This window comes from Centroberyx affinis, unplaced genomic scaffold (assembly GCF_046629955.1).
Source record: "Centroberyx affinis isolate AG114_WGS23_722 - 3 ecotype Tasmania unplaced genomic scaffold, CSIRO-AGI_Caff_v1 ptg000874l_1, whole genome shotgun sequence".
Classification (NCBI taxonomy): domain Eukaryota; kingdom Metazoa; phylum Chordata; class Actinopteri; order Beryciformes; family Berycidae; genus Centroberyx; species Centroberyx affinis.
Window position 1 is genome coordinate 15,001 of NW_027279466.1, and position 22,686 is coordinate 37,686.

The following is a 22,686-nucleotide window of genomic DNA, read 5'->3' on the forward strand; positions in this document are numbered from 1 at the left end:
TGTGTGTGTGTGTTTGTGTGTGTGTATGTGCATGTATGTGCCTGCATACGATACTCTCTCCATGCTTGTTTGTATTTGTGCAGTTTTTCTCACAGTATCAGAGCGTACAGACAAAACAGATGACTTATTTCCATTGTCTGTCTCCCTACGCATGTTTGCTGTGCTAATCCCAGGTGCGTTTGACCTCCATCATAAATAACACTTCGCCAAGGCAATTCCAGGGGTTGCTCAAACAGCGACTCGCTAATTGAATAGTCTTCGTAAAAGCGGTAGGAGGCTGACAAACGTTCCCCTAACACACCGCAAGTCACCATCCATCACGAGGCGCAGCGTGAGAACATGCTTCGGATATATAGAGAGGGGAGAGAGAGTAAAAAAAAGGAGGGAGGAGGAGAAAGAGAAACTAAAAAAAAAGGGACAGATTCGTTATTTTACGGTGGCTGGGAGAGAGATTGAGAGAGATGGAAAATGACAGAGAAAGTGAGGGATGTGCAGGAGGATATAATGAAGGTAGGGAAAGAGAGGAGGGAAGAGAAACAACAGGGAATCAGATCTGTCATTTCACAGCGATATCTGTGTATCCTGATCAAAGGCTTCCTCCCACATCTGCGCGAGAGTGTCCAGTGTGTGTGTGCGTGTGTTTGTGTGTGTGTGTGTGTGTACATTTGCATGTCTGTTTGCCTACTACCAACTGTAGTTTGAGCGGCCTTCCTTATGACACTCGTTTCATAGCCTCTCTTCTGTCTGTCTTATCTGCTGCCGTTTTCCCCCTCCATCCCACAATCTTCCCTTCTCATTTCAAACTTTCCAGATCTGAAAGCATGAACTGAATCGTACCGAGCTAAAAAAAAAAGGCAAACGAGAGACATTGTCTGTGTGCAGGGGGAGAGGTCTTAGTCACACAGGGGTTGTTCCTTCTGCAACTCGTCCTTCTGGTTTTCTTTTTTTTTTTTTTTTGAACTGGGCCCATTAGGCAAGCTGCCAGCATGGTTTCAGAAGCTTTCAGGCGTTTGTTTGCTTTGAAAAATGCCTTTCTCTCCCTGTCTCTCTCTTTCTCTTTCTCTCTCTCTCTTCATCTCTCTCTCGCTCTCTCTCTCCCTTTATCGCTTATAGCATGTGAGCCTGTCGTTTTGGCCATAGCAGCCCACAAAAGCAGTTGTTTTCTTCTGTCTTTGTGCGTGGGTAGGATAAGAGAATTTTTTTTTTTTGTTTTTTTTTTTGTCACTATGCAGGTGTTTGATTTTTGCTGTGCGGTCATGAACATTGCAGTGCAGTGTGGTAATAGGCCCTAGTCACACACACATACACATACACATACACACACACACACACACACACACACACACACACACACTCACACACAGGGAGGGAGCAGCCAGGTTAGGTAGGGGTCATTCAGCGCTTTTGCTCTGGCCCATTGACTCAGGATTGGCGCTCCATTGTGGGCACAATACAGGGCTTTGCGCCGAATACTCACACACTGACCCACCCACACACACACACACACACACACACACTGACACACACAGAGAGCCCGGTTAGGGAAAACAATACAGAAGCATGGAGAAAGGATAGGAAGGGTTACTGCTGCACGTGCAATCCCGAATGATCCACTACCCAAACCACTGAGTCAGGCAGGCTGTGCAGGTGTGTGTGTGTCTGTGTGTGTCTGTGTGTGTGAATTTTGCATATCTGATTCTGCTCTCCACCACCTCTCGTTCTTTCTCTCTCCCTCCCCCCTCCTCCTCCTCTCTCCTCTCTCCTCTTTGACTCTCCCTCTGTCATTGTGTGTTTCACTGTGCTGTCATTTTCAGCGAGGTCAGCTCTAATGACAAGCCAGCCTCGTACACAAGGCCCAGTCATAATAATAAACAGCAGGCAGCGGAGGTGTATCATTTCCAGCACACTGGCTCACCTACCTGTGTGGCTGGCTGTAACAGGTCCCAAATCACACACTGTCATGGTATGAGTCAGGGGAAGTCCCACAGCTAATATACACTGACACACTTTCCGAGATGAAGACACTAGTAAGCCCTTATTTACACAAGTGACAAATGTGCCTCGTTGCATCTGGCTACAAAGAGAGCTGCAGGCAAAGGCAGACTGTTCGGGATTTGTTTTAAAGCATCCCTGCTATCATTAGAGAGTATACAGTGGAGAGTGACAGGAAAGATGGAAAAGAGAGAGGGGAGGGGATGGCATGTGAGCCGGATTTGACCTTGTGCCATTGTACGTGGTATGCGCCGTAGCTCACGGAGCCAGTCAGACACCCCAGAGAGACAGTTTTTTTTTTTTGCAGCGCGAACTGGCTCACGGCGAAGCTTCCAGTCCATTTCACCCGAGGCGAACGAGCCAAAGCTACATCTGAAACCCGATTCTGTGTTTTTACGCAAGAGAGAAGATATCTCTCTTTGGCTGGAGCGCTCTTCCAAGTCACATTTTCTCACCGCCGTAATGGGGACAGGCACATACACATGTCGGAGGCACTGTCACTCAAAGCGTGTGGGGGAGGAATTCAATGGGAATTCCCAGCTGTAGGCGCATGCAGACTCTACAAAGCTAGACATGATTCACAAGGGGTCTTTGAGTTCAAATGTGTCTGCGTTCGAGAGTGTCAGCCTCGGCTGTTCCCGAATGCGGCAGCGGTGGCAGCAGGTATTTGGAGTAGAGATGGTGAAATGCTGCGGTTATGCGCTTTTATTTTGCCCCCATTTCCCGTTTCCTGTCGGCTCACCAGGAAAAAAAAAACTACTCCACGAAGAAGAAAGAGGGAGACAGAGACAGAGAGAAACACAGAGAGAGAGCAAGAAATGGTGGCAGGGTGGCCCATTTGCTCGAGAGGCTTTGCAAAGTCGCAGGTTCATCGCCTGCAACAGCCCCCCCCCCAAAAAAAAACATCTCACACTTCCTTCCATGACCGGGGACAGTGCAAGCTCACTTTTTGGCAGCCGCCGTTTGATCATCTTTTACCACCTTGTAGAACAGCACAGTGGTTGAGATAATAACGGTGGCTGCATACCGCGCCCTGAGCACAAGGTAGTAAAAGACTCAACGTTTATAGTCTTCCTTCTCTCCTGTCACAAAGCCAGTGTCTTTGCCAGTGGAAACAAGAGAGGGAGTGGAGAGCAGAAAACGGATTGGCAGAATAAAGCATCCCTGTCCGCCATTTTGTGTGTGTGTGTGTGTGTGTGTGTGTGTGTGTGTGTGTGTGTTGAGAAACAGGAGTAAAAGTAAGGTAAACTGAAGTGTGTGTGTTGAGAGAAAGAAGCGAAAAAGCGAGGCCAATTGAAGTGTATTGACCTCTGTTCTGGTCAAGAGCGCTTCTTTTGTGCCACCTAACTTTATTACCCCCCCCACCCCCCCCAATCCAAACCTTCTGCTGGGTTATATATCTTCTGAAGTTTTACAACCTGTTACCCACTCTGTGTGTGTGAGTGTGTGTGTGTGTGTGTGTTGCATTGCCCTGTGGGAAGCGGAACAGTTTCTCAGCGAGACTCGCCGTTGTTTCCTCTCCCTGTAAAAAAGCAAACGTCTAATTAAAACTAATTAGCTAGACAAGGAGCCGCAATAAAATGTCACACAATAGCCCACAGATCACCCACCTAGATCTCTCGGTGTCTCACTCTCTCCCTGTGTGTCGGCCTATCTCTCTCTCTCTCTCTCTCTCTCACACACACACACACACACTTCTATCTCTCGTCTAATTGAATGTAAAGCCTCCTTATGGCGGGCTTTTTCTGTCAATGAGTTATTCCCCAGCCTTCACCCGGTTATCTGAGTGCAGCGTACTCTTTGGTCAGAGCGTCGAGCCTCTACGTCATCCGCGTATCATTTGAGAAGTTTTATGTATTTATGACGATGTTGTAAAACTATTGAAAGTTCTATTGATCTCGTCTGTCAGTCTATTCTCTCTTTGTCTGACCTGGTTGTTTTCTATCTGTCTGCTTCTGTTTACAGAGACGCTGATGGACACGAAGTGGGCCACGACAGAATTAGCCTGGACAGCGCACCCTGAGACCGGGGTGAGTGTGTGTGTGTATGTGTGTGTGTGTGTGTGTGTGTTCATGAGAGTAAGAGTGATTTAGCAATAGAAAGACGGCGAGAGAGAGAGAGAGAAGAAAGATATGATTGTGTGTGTATAAGTAAATTAATATATAAGCAAATGTGCCCACCCTATTGCTGGATGTTTTCCCTAGTAATTGAAATGTCATGTTATATATGTTAATATTTGCATGTTGATAGATTTACATTAACCGTCACTCTGCACCTTGTTTGTATGCGTGGGAGTGCATTCTGTATTTGATTTCTGTGTTCTGTGTTGTGTGTGTGTGTGTCTACGTGCGCGTGTGTGCGTGTCTGCACATATGTTTACACGCCTTTTTGCAATCACGGATTCCTGTACAACTTCTCCAGCAAATCACTCGACAGGATATGCATGAGCGTGCCACAGGATGCGCTTTTTAGTAAGCAGAAAAAGATACACTGCGATCTAATTTCACCGACCCGCCCAGTCGCAGATGTTCCCTTCCCCTCGCCTCACTGCACTTAAAACATTTGAAAAATGACAGTTTCCTGGTGAACGAACCCCCCGAAGACTGTGAAATATTTCCTGGCGTTGACCTGTTGCGCGTCCGGGCGTCCAAATCTCCCACGCACAAAGTGCCAGTGACAGCCTCGTCTTGCTTTCCCATGTGGTCTCCACAAAGGGCTAAAGAGGAGGAAAAAGAGTCTTGACCCCTCCTCAGCTATACTTCAAAGACCGCCAGCGCTCCTCCCCTTGCCTTTGTGTGGCCCTCTGACTTGGCCCTTGTCTTTTGAGGGTTGGGCCCCCTTTTTTTTTTTTTTACCCCACCCCGCTCGCAGCGATGCCACCCCAGCTGTTGGAAGTCGCCCACCCTCCTTCTTTCCTCCTTCCTTTACTTCCGAGTAACTAAGCACTAATGAAGCCAGACACACTGGCCACCTCAGCTGCAACAATCACTAGGACGACCCCCCCCCCCCCCACACACACACACACACACACACACACACCCCTTTCGTGCCCTCCTATCCCCTTCCTCCCTCCCTCCTCCCATCCGTCCACCTTCCTTCCCCTCCCTCCCTCGCCTTCTCCCTCTCCTCTCTCTCTCTCTCTCTCCTCCCCCTCGTAAAGCTCCTATGCAGCAGCAATGCTCCCACCGGTCCGGTGCAGGATGGCACAGACACTAAACAACGCCTCCCCTTTTCTTTTTCCAACCAAACCCGCAACAGATGCTCCTTTTCAGGAGCTATACATACAGTGGAGAGCCTCCTGCGCTCCAGATTTCCCCCATCGCGAACCAAAAGGCTCGGCTGATTCTGTTGTTCGCACGAAGATGAATTTCTCCCCTCCCTTTTTTGTTTTGTCTCGCGGCGGAATGCGCCACAGACGGTGCTCGTCCCTGAGTTATCTTTTCTTTCCCTCCCACTTGCCCCCCCTTATATTTTCCCCTTTCATCCTTCGCTCGTACTAAAAAATGCAGTCCCCGCTGCTGTCTTCTTTCGTGTCTTTATTTATGCACAACGCGCTCTCTGCTTATGTTTATTTGTCTGCTTTTGCGGTCTCACAACGAGATCGTCGCAGCCTGTTTTTCTTACGGGTGAGGAGTGTTTAAGAGGAGGCGATACAGTGGCTGAGAGGGCAAACAAAGCAACATACTGAGAGGGGTGGAAGGGGGGGCAGAGACACTGAGATTAAGTGAAATCCAGAGAAACGCCCATACAGACAGAGAGAGAGACAGAAAGCATAAGAAAAAAAATCCTAAAACATCTAAGAAATAGACCCACTCACACGCATACACACACACACCCTGTCCAGCCAGGTCTGAGTCACAGCGTCTCTCTGTCTTGTTCTTGTTTGTGGAGAAGAGGCCACTTTATCTCCACCCTCTCACTCTCCCTGTCCATTAAGCTGTTAGTCACGCTCCAGAGCGGTGCACAACACGTATGGATAAGGCAACAGACAGAGATAGACAGAGGAAACCTCGCTGTGTCCATTGGAGACGAGTCCCGGGAGAGACAACAGGCATATAGTATACTATCTAAGTCTTGGTGCAAATCCCAGGTGTGAACGCCTTTAGTGTGTGTGTGTGTAAGTCTTGATATCTGCAAGGCAGCGTCTTCACACACCAGGGTCCTATAGGCTCACGTATGCAATGCATATGTGTTGTGTACATGTTGTCTTTGTCTGCTTTCAGTTCTGTGTGTCTGCATGTTGGCATCTGGATTTCTCATTCTCAGTATCTGTGTCTGCCTGTATTAGCATGCATGTGTGTGTGTGTGTGTGTGTGTGTGTGTGTGTGTGTGTGTACATGTTGCCTCCTATCTGATTTCTTCTCTGCATCTGTGTGTTGGTGTCTGGATTTCCCATTTTCACTATCTGTGTCTGCCTGTATGCATGTGTGTGTGTGCATATGCTGTGTCATTTATCCCCCAAAACAGATGGGTGGTGAAGGGGGAATTCCATTCTTCAGTAGGGGTTAATGGCTCTCCTCGGGCCTGGAATGAAGCCCGCAGGGTTTTCCATAACCATACGCCGATAACAAGATAGCTAGCTAGTTAGCCTGTAGAGATAATAACTGTTGTTAGCGTATTACTACGAGTTTGCCTTACAGACTTGTATGTGCCCACAGCATGCTAAAACATGTTATGAACAAGCTAAAATGTTTTCAGAATTAGCCTTGAACAGCTAGTACTCGCTGAAAAACCCACACACTAATTGCTAGCACTTAGCCTTTTGGAGCTAGCATTGCAACTAACATTTAACACTAATCTTAGACGGCGCATCTATCTGTCTAAGTTCTCACAGAGGTCAGACAGGAAAGGTGAAGTCCCAATTTAGAGCTTAAATACCACTTTTCTTACCTTTGACTTGTCTGCTCTGAGGTCCAGTTTCATCTGAAAGTAAAATCTGAAGCTTTGATTGGAAAGGACAAAGGGAAAATGGAGTGGATTGCGACTCTCGCATAACGATTCATCTTGTTGGAAATCGATGCCAAGAAACTTGACCCTCTTTCACATGACCTACTTAATTCATTCAGGTTTGGTAAGCAGGCCTGCTCCAAGTGTCTGGCGCTGGTGTGTGTCTTGTGGGGATGACCTCTCTCTCTACACACACACACACACATGCAAGCAGACAAACACACACTCAGGCTAGACAAGCACACTTTGGGGAAACACACAAGTGTTTTCAAACACACACACACACACACACACATACACACACTTGGCTCTATCGCTCTCTTGCAGCGGGTGATTTATTACGCTGAACTAAATACCCATTGACACTTCATGCTTTTAGCCGTCCCATTGACCCGGCTGGTGATTATCGATTCCCTCTGGTCGCTTTCTCCCGCTCTCTCTCTCATCGGTCCATCGTTTTAATGCCACATGGCCGAGCTACGCCACCCCTCTTTCTCTCTCTCTCTCTCTCTCTCTCTCTCTCTCTCTCTCTCTCTCTCTCTCTCTCCCTCCCTCCCTCCCTCCCTCTCTCCCTTAAGGCCTCCAGGTTCTTGGATGAATAGCCTTGTCTCCACCACATCCATATCACAGCCTTAATTAAGATGCTCAGAGCTCAGACGGAAACAACCAGCTCTAGAGAACAAATTGGTGCCTTTTTGTTGGAGTTTCGAGACTGTCAAATGTTCTGAGGCAAACTTCTGTCCCGAGAGTGCAACCTTAGGCACTAAATTTTCTTATAGATGTGCCTCGGCGGTTAGGACCGCAGTGTTTTAGTCTTAGGAGGTGGCAGGGTGGCAGAGTGATTTGAAAGACCATTCTGTAAACGAAAAGTCACAGGATCAATCTCATAGTTTGAGCCATGTGTCCTGTTAAACCCCTACCTGATCACTTATCATCAGTTGTTAAGGATAAGAGCTTTAACTAAAATATAAATGCAATATTTTGGTGTGGAAAGAAAGGGGAGCGCATTCTACAGACCCCCCAAAACACATAGAGCACACATACACACACAGGGGAATCCCTATTTGAAGTGAATTGATTTAATCGTAATGTCCTCATTGGAGATTGAAAAACGCATTACATTACAGTGTCTCGTTCCAAAGCTTTCAGAGTCTAGTTTGCTTGCGCTCATTTAATGAAGCTGGTAATCAAAGTTTAGAAAATTAAATCCCATTTTATCCTTGGTAATTCACCCCCTGGGTACTGTAGTAACATTGAAAGATGTAAAAGAGTGTAAAAAGAGAAAGCGTGAAGGTTAACCGGCGCCTTTTCCCCGACTGTATTAGAGGACGATGCGATCATTGCTCCGTAATTGAAGCGTAATTGGTTGTGAAGCAATGTGGCTGCTACTTCCAAACAGATATGAGGTAAACATGCTGTGGTGGCTCTGCGGTGGGGGGGCTGACAGTTTGCCGTAATTGTGATGAATTTGCCGTCCTCGTCCCTGGCTCATCGCCACAGTAACCAGAGATGAAAAGCGTAGCGTGGCGAAGGCGAGGGGAAACGCCTGGGACGTAATTGAAAAGGCCCAAAAAGCAAAAATTTCATTTCCCCCTGCTTCTATCTCACTAGGTCCTAACATCCCTGTTATTCTTGTTCTTCCTTCGCCATGCCATGTGACTGAATGCAGCTCCCCAAATTGTAACTGCAGGTGGACCGAGATGGGTGAATGTGCATTTTATAAATCTGTGTATATGAGACAGACAGAAAGGTTGTCTATCTGTCTGTCTGCCTGTCTTTCAAAGGCATCATCATCTAACCCACCCCTGTTCTTCTCCTCCTCTCTTTGCAGTGGGAAGAGGTGAGCGGCTACGATGACGCCATGAACCCCATCCGGACGTACCAAGTTTGCAACGTACGTGAAGTCAACCAGAATAACTGGCTGCGCAGTGACTTCATCCCACGCAAGGATGTGCTGCGCGTATACGTGGAGATGAAATTCACAGTGCGCGACTGCAACAGCATCCCTAACATCCCCGGCTCCTGCAAGGAGACCTTCAACCTCTTCTACTATGAGTCCGACTCAGACTCGGCCACGGCCACCAGCCCTTTCTGGATGGAGAACCCTTACGTGAAGGTGGACACTATCGCCCCCGACGAGAGCTTCTCCATGCTCGAGTCCGGACGGGTAAACACAAAAGTCCGGAGTTTCGGGCCACTGTCCAAGGCCGGGTTCTACTTGGCCTTCCAGGACCTTGGTGCTTGCATGTCGCTCATCTCAGTGAGGGTCTTCTATAAGAAGTGCTCCACCACCATCGCCAACTTTGCCGTCTTCCCTGAGACAGCGACCGGGGCCGAGGCGACGTCTTTGGTCATCGCACCGGGAACCTGTGTCCCCAACGCCCTGGAGGTGTCCGTGCCTCTGAAGCTTTACTGCAATGGGGACGGTGAGTGGATGGTCCCCGTCGGCTCCTGCACCTGCTCGTCTGGATTTGAACCGGCCATGAAGGATACCCAGTGTCAAGGTGAGTGTTTTAAGTCAATCCAGGATTGCGTTACTCAATTTTTGGGATGGCAAGTTGGCCGAGTGGTTAGAGAGACGTCCTTCAACCGGATAATACATGTTCAAGCCCTATATGTCGGCAAGCATTCACCCTGCTGATCTGACCTTTAGCAAGTCAATGAACCAACTCCCAGGGTGCCGTTTTGTAGCTCACGCTGTGCTCTGACCTCCTTGAAAGGTGGGGTGGGGAGCGGGGCAAGCGAAAAGAGAATTTCCCCAGGGGGATCAATGATGTATCACATTATTATTACTGTTAAGAAAAATTACATTTACATTTTCGGCACATTACTGATACTCTTACACAGAGTGAATTACAATGAGTAAGCAGTATGGGGTCAGTGACTTGCTCAAGGACACTTCATCTGGACACACACATTGGTTATTGTGGAGATTGAACCTGTATCGTTTTGGTTACAGGACAATCTCTCTAACCACTATATTGCCTGGCTGCCACATTACTATCAGCCATTTTTTTGTTTTGTTTTCGACGACACATTAATCCAAGGGCTGCAGGATAGAATAACACACACTAGGCGACACTGTCAGCAGGCTGTTCATTACTCTGACCTCACTTTGGCCCGGCAGCTGGTTGATAAATAAATGGAAATGTAGAGGAGGCTGTCAGCTTATGAGTGCTGGGAGGCCCTAAGACGGTTTTAGGTCTGATGGAGAACATGACGGGTTCACAGAGGTTGAGACCAAGGTGAATTAAAACAGCAGGGCCTCAGCTGAAATGGAGTGCAGGTGACAGCAAGGGGAGGGGAAAGATGAGGAGGAGAGGATTGGAGGGGGAAGTGTGTGTGTGTGTGTGTGTGTGTGTGTGTGAGGGAGAGAGAGTGAGAGAGAGTGAAAGGGAGGGGGTGCAGAGAATTAGGCCTAGGGTGCATAGGTCAAATGGAGAGATGGCAAAATGAGAGACAAGAGTTGTCGGGGTTATCGATCGGCAGGGTTGATTGTAATGCCTCTGTACATGCATGTGTGTGTTTTGTGTGTGTGTGTGTGTGTGTGTGTTTTGCGTGCACACATGTCAACATCCACATAGTCGTCGTCGGCGGGGTTCAGAGGGCTGAATCTTCTTCCTTAAAGCAGAGAGAGATGCCTTCTGTTAGGTGTCCATATTGATGTTCACACAGAGGGGAGGGCGGATCCTTTGCGTTGCCAGCTTCTGGCAGACCCTGGATATTGAATGTGTGCCCACCCTTAGGAGGAGAGTGTGTGTGTGGTGTGTGTGACAGAGGGCGAGCACAGTAAATCTGATGCAGTGTGTATGTGGTTAAAAACTCATTTGTTTGTTCCTGGCAGCTCAAGGTTAAAGCCCTGGCGACTGGTCCCTGATAAAACGTTCTCTAATCAAGCCTCAGAGGAAACCACAAGGGATAAATCTCCCTCTCCTCTCCTCTGGTCCACTCTTCTCTCCTCCCCTCTCTTCTCCTCTCCTCTCCTCTCCTCTCCTCTCCTCTCCTCTCCTTTCCTTTGGCCCACTCTCCTCTCCTCTCCTCTTCTGTCCTCTCCTCTCCTCTCCTCTCCTCTCCTCTGGTCTCCTCTCCTCTCCTCTGGCCCACTCTCCTCTCTCCTCTCCTCTGGTCCACTCTCCTCTCCCACTCTTTTACTCCATTGTCATTTCTCTGTCATCCTTTCGCCTTGACTCTCCCTTTCTCCTATTGGCTCTCCTCGTTCCAAACTATCTCCTCCTTCTCTCCCACCATTTCTCCCTGCATTGGCCTCCACCTCTTCCTCTTCCTCCCTTTTCTCTAATCTGAAGGCCGTTGCTCTCATTAACACGCCACCGGAGTTACAGTAAGGATGTCCGCATGAATATTAATCGACGAGACCTTTTTTTTTTTTTCTGCCTCGTTTCGCTCCACATTTTTCACCCCCACTATTCTTCACTTTTTTTTCTTCTTGCTCCACACTTTCCAATTTCAGCATACATTCTAATCAGTTCCTTAAGCTCTATGTTCTGCATGAGAGGGTAAGAGACAGGGGGGTGGGGAAGAGAGAGGGCTGCGGGGAAAAAAAGAGCTTGCAGGATTAGCATTTTCTATGCCTCCTCCTCCTCCTCCTCCACCACCTCTCCCTCTCCCTTTTCTCCTCCCCCCTCCTCTTTCTCTCTTTCTCCCTCATTCTGTAGTGGTTCCTCAAAAAGGGGGAGGAGGATGAAAGGGAGCGGATGACCCCTTTACCTCATTGGAAGCGATTGATCAGCACTTTCAACCCTTCCCAGAAAAAACTTGCCTCTTTTAATGGGGATGCTCCCTCAACATCTTTCATTAGGCTAACACGTTCAAAAACCAATACTCTCATCCCCTGCGATTTGAGAAAAATGCTTGTACTTTACCTACTTTACCTTCCGTTGCGTGAACTTGGATGAACTTGCATGAGCCGCCGTGTCGAATCAAAGAAACTGTTCTCCCGCCTGCTAAAATTTGAGGTCATTTCTAACCCGTTTATCAGGTAGTACTTCCTGTTAGCCGCCAGTGTGGATGACTCTGATTAATGGTGGAAGAACAAACACACTCAGTGCTAGTGTACACGGTGCAGTCGACTAATGTAGCTTTGTGCTAATATTGAACTTTCAAAAAAGGGAAAAAAAAACGTGACAGGAACGGGAACTGCTCTGCTGTGGAGCTGACCTCCAACCTTGGATGTTTTCAACAGGGAGCAAAAAACAAACTCAGAAGCTGCGGTGTTAATTATCATTCTGAGGGACAAACATAACAGTGCGTCCTTGACATTGATGAGCGAATGCGCTAGTGGGTCGGCTAATCAACTGGCCCCCGTAAACTTTGCCTCTCTCACCTGCTCTCATCTTTTTTATTAAGCGCCGCGGCAAACTCATTCATCTTTTAACGAGACAGTTTATCAAAGATATGGAGCCTGCCAAAGTGTTCTGGATCACAGTGTGTGCCGCTGTCAGTGCTTCCCTGCACAGACGCATCTTATCACCTCAGTTATAAACTTCCAAACAGGCTGCTATAAACACAGATAGGGCATTTACAAAGGCCAGCATTGTTTTCATCAGATTAACTAGGCATCACCTAATCGAGAACCAGTCAGGTTGATGCTAAATTGAAGGTAGTTTACAATTTCATATGGCTAAGCTTTTTTTGTGGGTCAGTTTCAGCAAATGGAATTGATCCGAAAGAAGGAGAGATGCAGACTTACTTTTGAGAAAAGCCTCTTAGCATTGAGTGCATTGGGCATTACTGGCAAGTGACTAGCTTTGAGTCCAGGAAGGTGTATGTGTGTGTGTGTGTGTGTGTGTGTGCGCGCACACCCATGTTTGTGTACGCATCAGCATGCGGTATGACTACCTCTCTGATTCTCTGTGTGTATGTTTATATGTATTTCAAAAAAGACGAAATTCAGATGAAAGCACCATGCCAGCGTTTTTGCTCTGAGGGTTGTGTATGTAATTTTTGTTGACAGTCTGTGCGTGTGAGCATGGGTTTATGCAAACAGCTACATGCTGCTCAAAAACCCCTCTCCTTTTCCACTACAGTTTGCAGAGGATGTACTCTCCCTAGGGGAGGGAAAAGGGGGGAAAAACAAAAACAAATACACAACTGCGTGCGCGCATACACACGTGCATGTGCACATACACACACACACACACACACACACACACACACACACTCAAAGCACAAAGTGAGACCTGTCAGTCATTTTTACCAATGAGCTGTCAAACAGGCCTCAAGGCAAAACATAACACACACGAGTATAAAACCATCCAATATTGTCAAGAAATTGATGCGTTTCCAACTCTTGCAGAATAAAGGATAGGAAACATGAAAAGAGTAAAAATAAGAATTTAATTCTAAAATGAGATACTGGCCATTTGAAAAATATGATTCATTCAAAAATGTGTACTTATTTAAATTAATTGAATGCATGAAAGTAAAACACATTGTTGAATATTATTGAAGTAAGCTCTTTATTTTGTTTATTATTGAAGTAAGACCTTTTCTTCCAAAATAATCACATTTTAGAACCATCTGTGCTTTGTAAATATTTAGCAATGCACATGAAGAAAAACTGTTTTATGCAAAATGGATGTATACATTTTTTGAACACAATGCTTCATCTGTTTAATGGCTAGTTCCTATACCATTTCGTTGATGTCAGTACCGGCATCTTACGTCATCACTTCGCTGTGTTGTCTCTAGCGTTAACCCTAACCCACTGCTTCATATTCACACTCTCTTTTCTCCATCTCTCTCTCTCTTTTGCCATCAGCTTGCAGTCCTGGCACCTTCAAGTCCAAGCAGGGGGAGGGCTTCTGCTCGCCCTGCCCAGCCAACAGTCGGGCCAGCTCAGGAGCAGCCAGCATTTGCTCCTGTCGAAACGGCTACTACCGCTCGGACACCGACTCACCCGACTCCGCCTGCACCAGTAAGTCAAGACGGGGTTCTTTTGACTGTATAGATCTCAAACTAAGGACTGGGTATCGGTGGCTGTCCCCAGGACGCTGCCAAGCTGTCCCTGCTGTGGTTATCGGACGTAGACAGACTCTGTTACCATGTGCTAGTCATAATGTAAGTGGTCCCGAAAGGTGCCAATGCTATTATTTGCTGCTCCCATAGACAACAAGACAACTGTTCCCCCAGCCAAAATGTTTGTGAAACACTATTATAGATAATGTTCTGATTATTACATGGGAATGTGTTTACACCGCATCACCAGCCGGCAACCAAATGTGTTGGCAGCCATAAAACCTCATTCTTGCCTGAGAGGCAAAGGTTAACTTTCAAACTCCCCTCTCTGAACTTCTCAGTAGCGTTTATCGCCCCCAGAGGAGTCCATTCCCACCGTGCTGCACGGACGGCAAACAGTTCCGCTTGCTTTCCCAACGTTATCCAGAACGTTATCAGCCGACTTTCCCCCCCCACGCAGTCTATCTCTCCCAGAGCCGCCATCTCTCTAGAGACAGAAAGTGGAGGGATTTTTTATGGTGGAAGTGCCTTAGTTAAGAGCAAAGCAACGCACATATTCAGGAACTAATCCGTTCACTGGTGAAGAGAGAGGAAGGTCTTTTTTCTGTTGTTGTCAGGGGGGTTGTTTGATTCTCCCACAGTGCAGTGAGAGATAAGGCTCCAGTAATTGGATAAGAATTGCCAGGGCTCTGCCAATACTTTGTCTCGCTCGTCCCCCCCAGCACTTTCCACACACACGCACACACAAAACACACACACACACACACACAGTGGAAGTGAGCACGCAATTCTAATTTGAACTCCTGTCCTCTTTTTTTTCGAAAGAACTGCTGCAACAATGTCTTATGTGTGAAAAAAATATTTCTAGTTAATGCATGAAAAATGGACTAATACCACAGCACAAGGGATGGCTCATATTTACTGGGTCATGGATTGTGTTGAATAGCAAAGAAATGAGAAATATGATAAGAAACCAAAGACAAGTTTTGGAGCTCTCGTACAATTCCTGTAATGAAGTACACTGCAAATGGCCTACAAATGCTTTGCTACTCAGCTATTAGCACATTGAATGTACTGTGTATGTAGAATGTAAACAATTTCTTGCACTATATGTGAGTTGTATGTGTGTCACGGTGTACTATGAATCTCAGTAAATTGTCAGCATGTCTCTGCACTGTCACCAAGACAAATTTCTTTACACCCATTGTGCATGGAGATTAAAGTCATTCTGATTCCAATCCCATTTTCCTCATCTCCTCCACTCTCCCCCTCCCCCTCCCCCTCCACAGCCGTGCCCTCCGCACCGCGCAGCGTCATCTCCAACGTCAACGAAACCTCGCTGGTGCTGGAGTGGAGCGATCCACGCGACTCGGGCGGCCGTGACGACATCTTCTACAACGTCATCTGTAAGAAGTGCCTGCCCGAGCGGGGCATGTGCTCGCGCTGCGACGACAACGTGGACATCTCGCCGCGCCACCTGGGCCTGACCCAGCGCCGCGTGGCCGTCCGCAACCTGCAGGCCCACACGCAGTACAGCTTCGAGATCCAGGCGGTCAACGGCGTGTCCAACAAGAGCCCCTACACGCCGCAGTTCTCCGCCGTGAACATCACCACAAATCAGGCCGGTAGGTGCCGCCGTCGACGCTCGGAGGTTGACGCAGTTAAAGAGTGTCAAAAGGTCAATATTGAATTCGTAGGCACCGATGAGTCTCTAAAGAAAGATAGAAAAGAATGTCGAAGAATAAGTTCTGCGGCCCTTGAGATGCATTGATCAATTTCTTGTATGCACGTAGGTGTATGTTACATATTCCCTTTTGAGGAGGGATTGAGAAGAAAGACATTCTTCTGAATGAGCACAGAAAGGGACCTTTTTCACACGCCCACAGTGTGCTCTGTACTAACACCACTGCAAATAGCAATAGCGAGGCAGCGTGTATTCAAAGCGTTGAACCTGCAGTATTCTAGCTGCCCACTGCTTCCAACCCACCACTCCTCCAGCCCACAGCAACAACAGTAACTAGGCCAATGTAGCAATCTGTGCGGAGCCCAATGTAATTTTTCTTTCAGACAAGATAGAAGCTCAACTAATGTAGAAATATTTAAGGTAATAAGGATAGGTTATGTGTGGATTTTTTTTGCTAGGAGATTTATTCTGTAAATTGAATGTCAGGGTTAATCCCATTTCAGATTGAACGTATTGCCTTGGTGCATGATAAGAATGATAAGAAGTGTGTGTGTGTGTGTTTCGTTTTTAATTATCTTGGGAAAGCTGGTATTTTTAGTGGGCTGAGTTTGGCCCAGAGTTTACCTTAAACGACCTTAATGAGGTTCAGTGCTGTTGAGCTTACTCTACATCGTGGTCCTTGTGAGTTGGTCTATGTGTTGAGTTTCTCACAGGGTTTTGGAGCTGTGTTTTGGGTGTGTTTAGTCACTATGTTAAATTTACTCTCCAGGCAGGCTCAGACAAACTCCAAGGATTATCCTTCCACCTCTTGCTCCATCCCCCCTCATCTCTCTCTTCTCCACGGCCTTGTGCTTCTAACCTCTCCCCTTGTGTTCCTGTTCTTAAAAGACGCCTCAAGAATGCCTTCTGTTTGTGGGTCTAGGACCCCAAGGCCCCACAGGGCCCCATGTGAGGGCCTCATTGTTTTATGAGGGGTCGGGTGCTGGGGTGACAGGGACCACTGTCCATTCTCGGGTGCCCCAGGTCAGCCGGGCGCAGATAGAGAGGAGAAGGAGAAGGATAAGGAGGGGCAAGAGAGCATCAACTGTGATCAGATTATCCCCCTGCTGTAGTCCCAGGACCATCCCTACATATGCATTCACCTTTTAAGACCCAAAATAAATAGTGGGGCAGCGATAAGCCCCGGGGGCCACCTCCATGGTTACTCCACGGTCTTGTCCCGAGGAGGGCCCCTAATCCCTCAGGCTGGAGTGACCAGGGGATCTGCCCAGGAAGCATTGTCTTCTGGGGGAAAGAGAGGGACCGAGGAGGGCCTGGATGGATGGGGCAGGGGAGGGAGGGTTTGGGAAGCAAAGAGAGAGAAAGAGAGAGGGAGGTCTGGCCACAAAGACAAGCAGCAGAGGGAGAAAAGAAATACAAGGGAAAGGATCAAAGAACCGGACCTGGGGATTATAAAGCTTTTAACAAAAAGGGGGAGATTGAGGGAGGAAGGGAGGAATGGAGGAAGGAAGGGAGGGAGGGAGGCAGAGACAGAAAAGGGATGTAGGGCTGCAACGGTGAAAAGGGAAGATGAAAAGTGAAGACCTGGAGAGGACAGTGAGAAAGGGATGTAACCGGAGAAGGATTGTGTGAGTACAGGAAAAAGTGAGAAACGTTATTTTTGGAGAGAACTTGAAAAAGAGGTGCTACTGTAGAGAGACAGTTGGAGTTATGAAACAGAAAGCATGGAGCAGAGAGAGAAGAGGGAGTGAGTCAGAGGTGCAGAACAAGCCTGAACTTAGAAAGGAGGAAAGGGAGACAGGGAGGCAGACAGCACTTTGCCGGTAATAGGCACATGCGAACAAAGCATGAAAAGCTCTGGTGGGTGGGGTGACAGTGTTTTATGTTTGTCTGTGAGTGTGATTGTGTGTGTGTGTGTGTGTGTGTGCATGTGTTTGTGTAATTGTGTGTACATTATATACACAAAACATGAGTGTATATAGGGTGTGCGCGTCTTTGTGCAGTTGTGTCTACGTATATACACAAGGCATTAGTGTGTACCATTTCTTGTGACTTGGATGCTTAAAAAGAGAGCAAAACATGAATTTTCCAAACACCTCCTCTTGGGGATGGAGCAAAAGTGCAGCAGTAGTTCATGCAATAAAAAGTTGGAAATGTCTAAATCTGTATGCGTGTGTGCCTGCACCTACATTAGTTTGTGTGTTTGTGGCAGAGGGAGCTGGATGTAGCAGAGACTAAGCCATCAGTTTTGCAGTTTGATTCTCTTGTCAGAGGGGAATTAGACATTCCCCTTCCCTCCCCAAGGACTCTGGGAGGGAGAATTTGAGCGTTAGTGGGGAATGGTTCTGCATACCAACTATTGGCCAAAGCTACTCACAAAGCCCTAGTCTAAGACTTTGTATTTGGGCTTGTGTGGACACACAAAGGGCATAGAATTTGGAAAGACATAACACAGCAAACGGCACATAAAGCGGATTTTCCTCTTCTTCTTTTGACCCTCACAGCACCGTCTGCAGTGCCAACGGTTCACCTGATGGCGGCCTCGTCGAGCACCATGAGCCTGTCCTGGCTGCCCCCGGAGAAGCCCAACGGAATCATTCTGGATTACGAGATTAAGTACCATGAGAAGGTAAGCGGCAATGTAAGTCAACGCCTCTAATTCGATCCCATTTCATCCGCTCTTGTGGCCTCTGTGGCGTCTGTGCGTCTGTGAATGTGGAAAACAATGCCTTCGCTGATAAACAGAGACTGTCACCATTTCCCATCTTTGCTTCGTTCATCATTTTCCCTTCCTTCCATCCCTCTGTCCTTCCTTCCTTCCCCTTTCTCCCTTTCCCTCTCTCCCTCCTCCAATCCTTTCCTATATTTCCATTATCCTCTGCCCTTTTCTGTTCCCCTAATTCCTCCCTCCTGCCCTCCGTCTTTCCCTCCCTCCCTCTCTCGATCCATCCATTTGAAAGTTTCAGTATTTTCCAGAGGCCCAGAGAGCTGTGACTGGATTTGCTTCGGGGAGAGAACAAAGGCACTCAGTGTATATCCGCTCTGTTTGTTGTCTTGTCCTTCTCTCGTCGGATTAACACCCTGGCTCCAGTCTCTCTCTCTATTTTTCTCTCTCTCTCCATATTTTTTTTCACGCGCCTGCATGCTTAGATTGGTCGTCCATGTCGAGGCGGGTTGAGAATCCGAGAGGGGGATGAAGATGAATGAGAGAGCGGAGGGGGGAGGGGGCTGTTATTTGATATTTTTCTTTTGGTCATTGATTGTTTATCTCTGTCTCGGCAGGATCAGGGTGAGGCCATCGCCCACACCATGACCGCCCAACGGAGCTCTGCCCGCATCGAGGGTCTCAAGTCCGGGACGCCGTACGTGGTGCAGGTCCGCGCCCGTACGGTGGCCGGTTACGGCCGTTACAGCAGCCCGGCCGACTTCAGCACCAACCTGCAAAGTACGTCACTCCAACACCTATTTTATTACCCAGGGATATATCGGGATATTTGTGGCTTAGCAGCAATACCTCTATAATAGTGCTGTGCATAAGCCTATGAACATAATAGAGGCTCAAAAGCTTATAGAGCGAGAAGCTACTATGCCTATTTTTCATGTAGAAATAAGTAAAATCCTTGTAGGGGAAACTGACTTGCGATTTGGTGGAAATCTCCCATTTCCTAACAATCAGTCAGACTATCAGCATCAGTCTTGCTGTACGTCGCACTGATCATTAAACAGACAAAGTATGAGAAACCAATAGTCTAACTGGCATTACTGCGAACTGCGTTTCCCTCTCCCAGGATGCTTGCCATTCCCTTTTGATACAGCCTGAAGAACACAAGGGCATGATTTCAGTTACGTAAGCATACAATTCTGGAGTAGGCGTGAGAGGAATACAAACCTATAGATAGACCTACAGCAGAGTAGAGAGTGAGACAGTCCATCATACAAATGGATTTGCCTATATTGAGGCGAGTGTGGGAGTATATTTAAATGACAAGCTCTTTGAGTAACCTCTCTCTCTCTTTTGACCCCTCAGCCGACCCGCAGAAGTCTCTGCAGGAGCAGCTGCCCCTCATCGTGGGATCAGCCACTGCCAGCTTGGTCTTCATCATCGCGGTCGTGGTCATCGCCATCGTCTGCCTCAGGTCAGAGTCTGAATCCACTCTCAGCCTCTGAAGCAATAAATGAAACATGAGCCTGAGACATCGTTGAAAAAAATAGACTTACTCAGTTTGCATGGCAATAGTGCAGCCAAGGAAACAATCGATACTGCGGTAAGCTTACACTAAACGTGTAGCATGATACTCTTACAGCGACTTATTTACTATTGTCAGATCTACAACATGAACATACTTTCAGCCAGCAAGGGCTTAAAGAAGCATTTGCAGAAAATGCATTTTCCCTTCAAGTTGAAAACAAGTGCGATAACTTAAAATGTCAACTTTGTTTGCATGTCCTCCAAACCACCCCAGAACAGTCACAGTGGATTGCTGTGCCACCTGTGAGCCAACTGAATGCCAGATTATTCTTCTGAATCTGTGAATAGTAAACAGCTTTGGCCAAAATGCTAGTTTGCTCACTGGACACAGCATGGTGGAGCAGCTGTGGGGCCTGATAGGCCTGCCCTCGTGGCCCGGCACTCCGAGTCGTCCGTGCGGCCGCCCGACCACAAAGAGCCCAGATGCGTCCCTGTCCTCCGGGCCCAGTTAACTCACAAGATGTGAGCGACTGTTCACGCCTTTTCAAAAAGTCTGACACTGCATCGGCTGGGGCTAACCGCAGTCGTTTATCCTTATACCACTCATTTGTCAAGCGGGCAGATGCACTTACCCGTGTGTGTGTGTGTGTGTGTGTGTGTGTGTGTGTGTGTGTGCGTGTGTGTGTATACACGTGTGAGAGGCTGGCACCCACCGCTGACTGGCACCCACTGGGTTCCCTCCACAAGCCAGTTCAGGCCGTGGCTGACAAGCACGGGCATCGGTCACGCTAGACTGAATAATAATCTCCCTGGCTCTCCCTCCTCTCTTTCCCTGGCTCTCCCTCCTCTCTCTCCCTCTCCCTCCCTCCTCCTCCTCCTCCTCTCCCTTCTCTTTTCACACCGCTACATTGTGTCTCTGTCAGTGTCTTAGCTTAGCCACTGCTGCGACTGCCACAGAAGAAGAAGAGGAAGACGAAAAAGAAAAATAGTAATAATACAAAACACAGCCTCGGCATATTCCGGAACCGCATTTGAATTTGAAATGAGATGCAAATCACCGTCGGGTATTATTGCCCTGGTTACTGGTTAGACAACAAAGGAAGCACATTAACATGTAATTTCAACAACCCAACCCCCTCGCTCTGTCATCGTCTTTGTGTCCCCCTCGGTACAGAAGGGAAAGATGGAGAGAGATGAAGATGCAGAGACAGACAGAGATGGGGAAGAGAGGAAAGGAGAGTGATGAGAAACGGAGAGAGAGAGAAGGAAAGAGAGACTGACAGAGAGCGAGAGCGCGTGAGGAAGAAAAAGACGAGGCAGATTGAATTGAAATGAACAGTGTGATGTCTGAGGGGCGAGGAAGGCGAGACAGCTGAGCTTGCTGTTTGAGCCTGCTTTTGTCTCGGCTGCTCATTTTGGGGGGTAACACGAGTGAATGGCTCTCGCTTGCCGTTTCAGACAAAGGGATGATATCCTTATGTTTGTACTCTAATGTTACAATCCCAAAGTATGAGTCATTTTACCGCTAGGCATTGATGCAATCTTTATCTTTATCCCTGAATTCTAGTGCTACAAGAAAAAAAACATCATTACCAAGCAACATCATTATTAGGGATCTGTTTTCTGCTCGTGCTTTTGTTCCTTTCCAGTATTGCACCCCGCTGTGCGTGGAGCCCATGTGACTCAGTTTGTGTTTTCGTCTTTCCCAACAGAAAGCAGAGAAATGGCTCAGAGTCGGAGTACACAGAGAAACTGCAGCAGTACAGTAAGTCTCTCTGCCGAGACACCCCTCCCTTCTGCATGAGACACATTCATCCCACAGCCAGTACTTCTTGGCCTTAACTTAGCTCTGACTTACAGCCACTAACTATTCACTCCCTATGTTGAAAATGTTACATGACACAAATGAATAGTGGAATAAAAGGCAGGATAATTATAGCTCACATAACATGCTTTTGATTGATAAATTAGTGTATAATCAAAACATTATCAATGTTCTTGCTAAGTAGCAATTACAGCAATTACAGCAATTAATGCAATTACATCTACTGTTTAATTGAGCTACATTTGTTTAATAAAAAATGTGTTTTTAGATAAAACTGTATTTTTCAAACCATTACACAGTGTTTTCTGTTAATGTTTTGCCTGGCGCCATCGATTCACGTGCCTGTTCTCGCTACTGAATCCCCTATAGTCACGCCGGGAATGAAGGTCTACATCGACCCCTTCACCTACGAAGACCCCAACGAGGCGGTGCGCGAGTTTGCCAAGGAGATCGACGTCTCCTGCGTGAAGATCGAGGAGGTCATCGGCGCAGGTAACCCACCAAAGCTCCTGAGCTACAGGGGGAAGACTGCTAGTCACCTCCAGGCCATACCGTTAGAGGACTTCACGCCAATCGGTACTTTCACTCAATTCATCGCTAGCCCTCTCCTTGCTCCCTCCCCTCCCTCACCCATCACCTCCTTAGGTCCCCCTTTCCAGCGCTAAAGTCTCCGAGCTGTCTCATCCACTCTCCTGTGTTCAAGTCATTGCTAGCTAATGTCCTTTTTAAAGTAGCTTCACTCACAGCCGTAGCACCCTTCTGTTTTTTTCCCTGCCACGTGCCTTTAGAGTAGCTTTTGTACACTCTTGTCTATCGTTTTGTGTCCCTGTGTCCTCAAAATGAAGCCCAATCCTGGAACAGGAGAGGTGCTGTGCATGGAGTTTGATTTATTTTGCTCGAATATGAGGCAGCAATCAGCTATAATTGACTAAAAAATCTTCTTGAATCTAATGGATGTAATTATTTTCAAGAGTGCATGGCTAAGATGTTGAAATGCTTTCTACCATGTCCAGGATTGGCCGTCTCTGACCCCGCCTACTTTTGAAGTGTGTTGAGAGCCTCTTTAAAGAGGAC

General features: G+C 47.5%; 1 protein-coding gene across 6 annotated transcripts in view; it reads left to right on the top strand.

Moving 5' to 3' along the window:
• Positions 1 to 3,961: 3,961 nt before the first annotated feature.
• Positions 3,962 to 22,686, top strand: part of LOC139645491 (ephrin type-B receptor 3-like) — a 34,170-nt gene continuing 15,445 nt past the window's right edge. Inside the window, exons 1-10 of one of the 6 annotated variants that reach the window (XM_071521214.1) lie at positions 3,962 to 4,022; positions 8,771 to 9,443; positions 13,718 to 13,873; positions 15,204 to 15,539; positions 18,103 to 18,227; positions 18,881 to 19,043; positions 19,626 to 19,734; positions 21,500 to 21,556; positions 21,701 to 21,711; positions 21,982 to 22,104. In XM_071521214.1, the coding sequence (XP_071377315.1) occupies positions 3,966 to 4,022; positions 8,771 to 9,443; positions 13,718 to 13,873; positions 15,204 to 15,539; positions 18,103 to 18,227; positions 18,881 to 19,043; positions 19,626 to 19,734; positions 21,500 to 21,556; positions 21,701 to 21,711; positions 21,982 to 22,104 (1,810 nt within the window). In that variant the 5' untranslated portion in view covers positions 3,962 to 3,965. Of the gene's footprint in view, positions 4,023 to 8,770; positions 9,444 to 13,717; positions 13,874 to 15,203; positions 15,540 to 18,102; positions 18,240 to 18,880; positions 19,044 to 19,625; positions 19,735 to 21,499; positions 21,565 to 21,700; positions 21,712 to 21,969; positions 22,189 to 22,686 lie in introns of all 6 variants that reach the window. The other 5 variants (XM_071521210.1, XM_071521211.1, XM_071521212.1 and 2 more) reach the window with 5 other exon arrangements.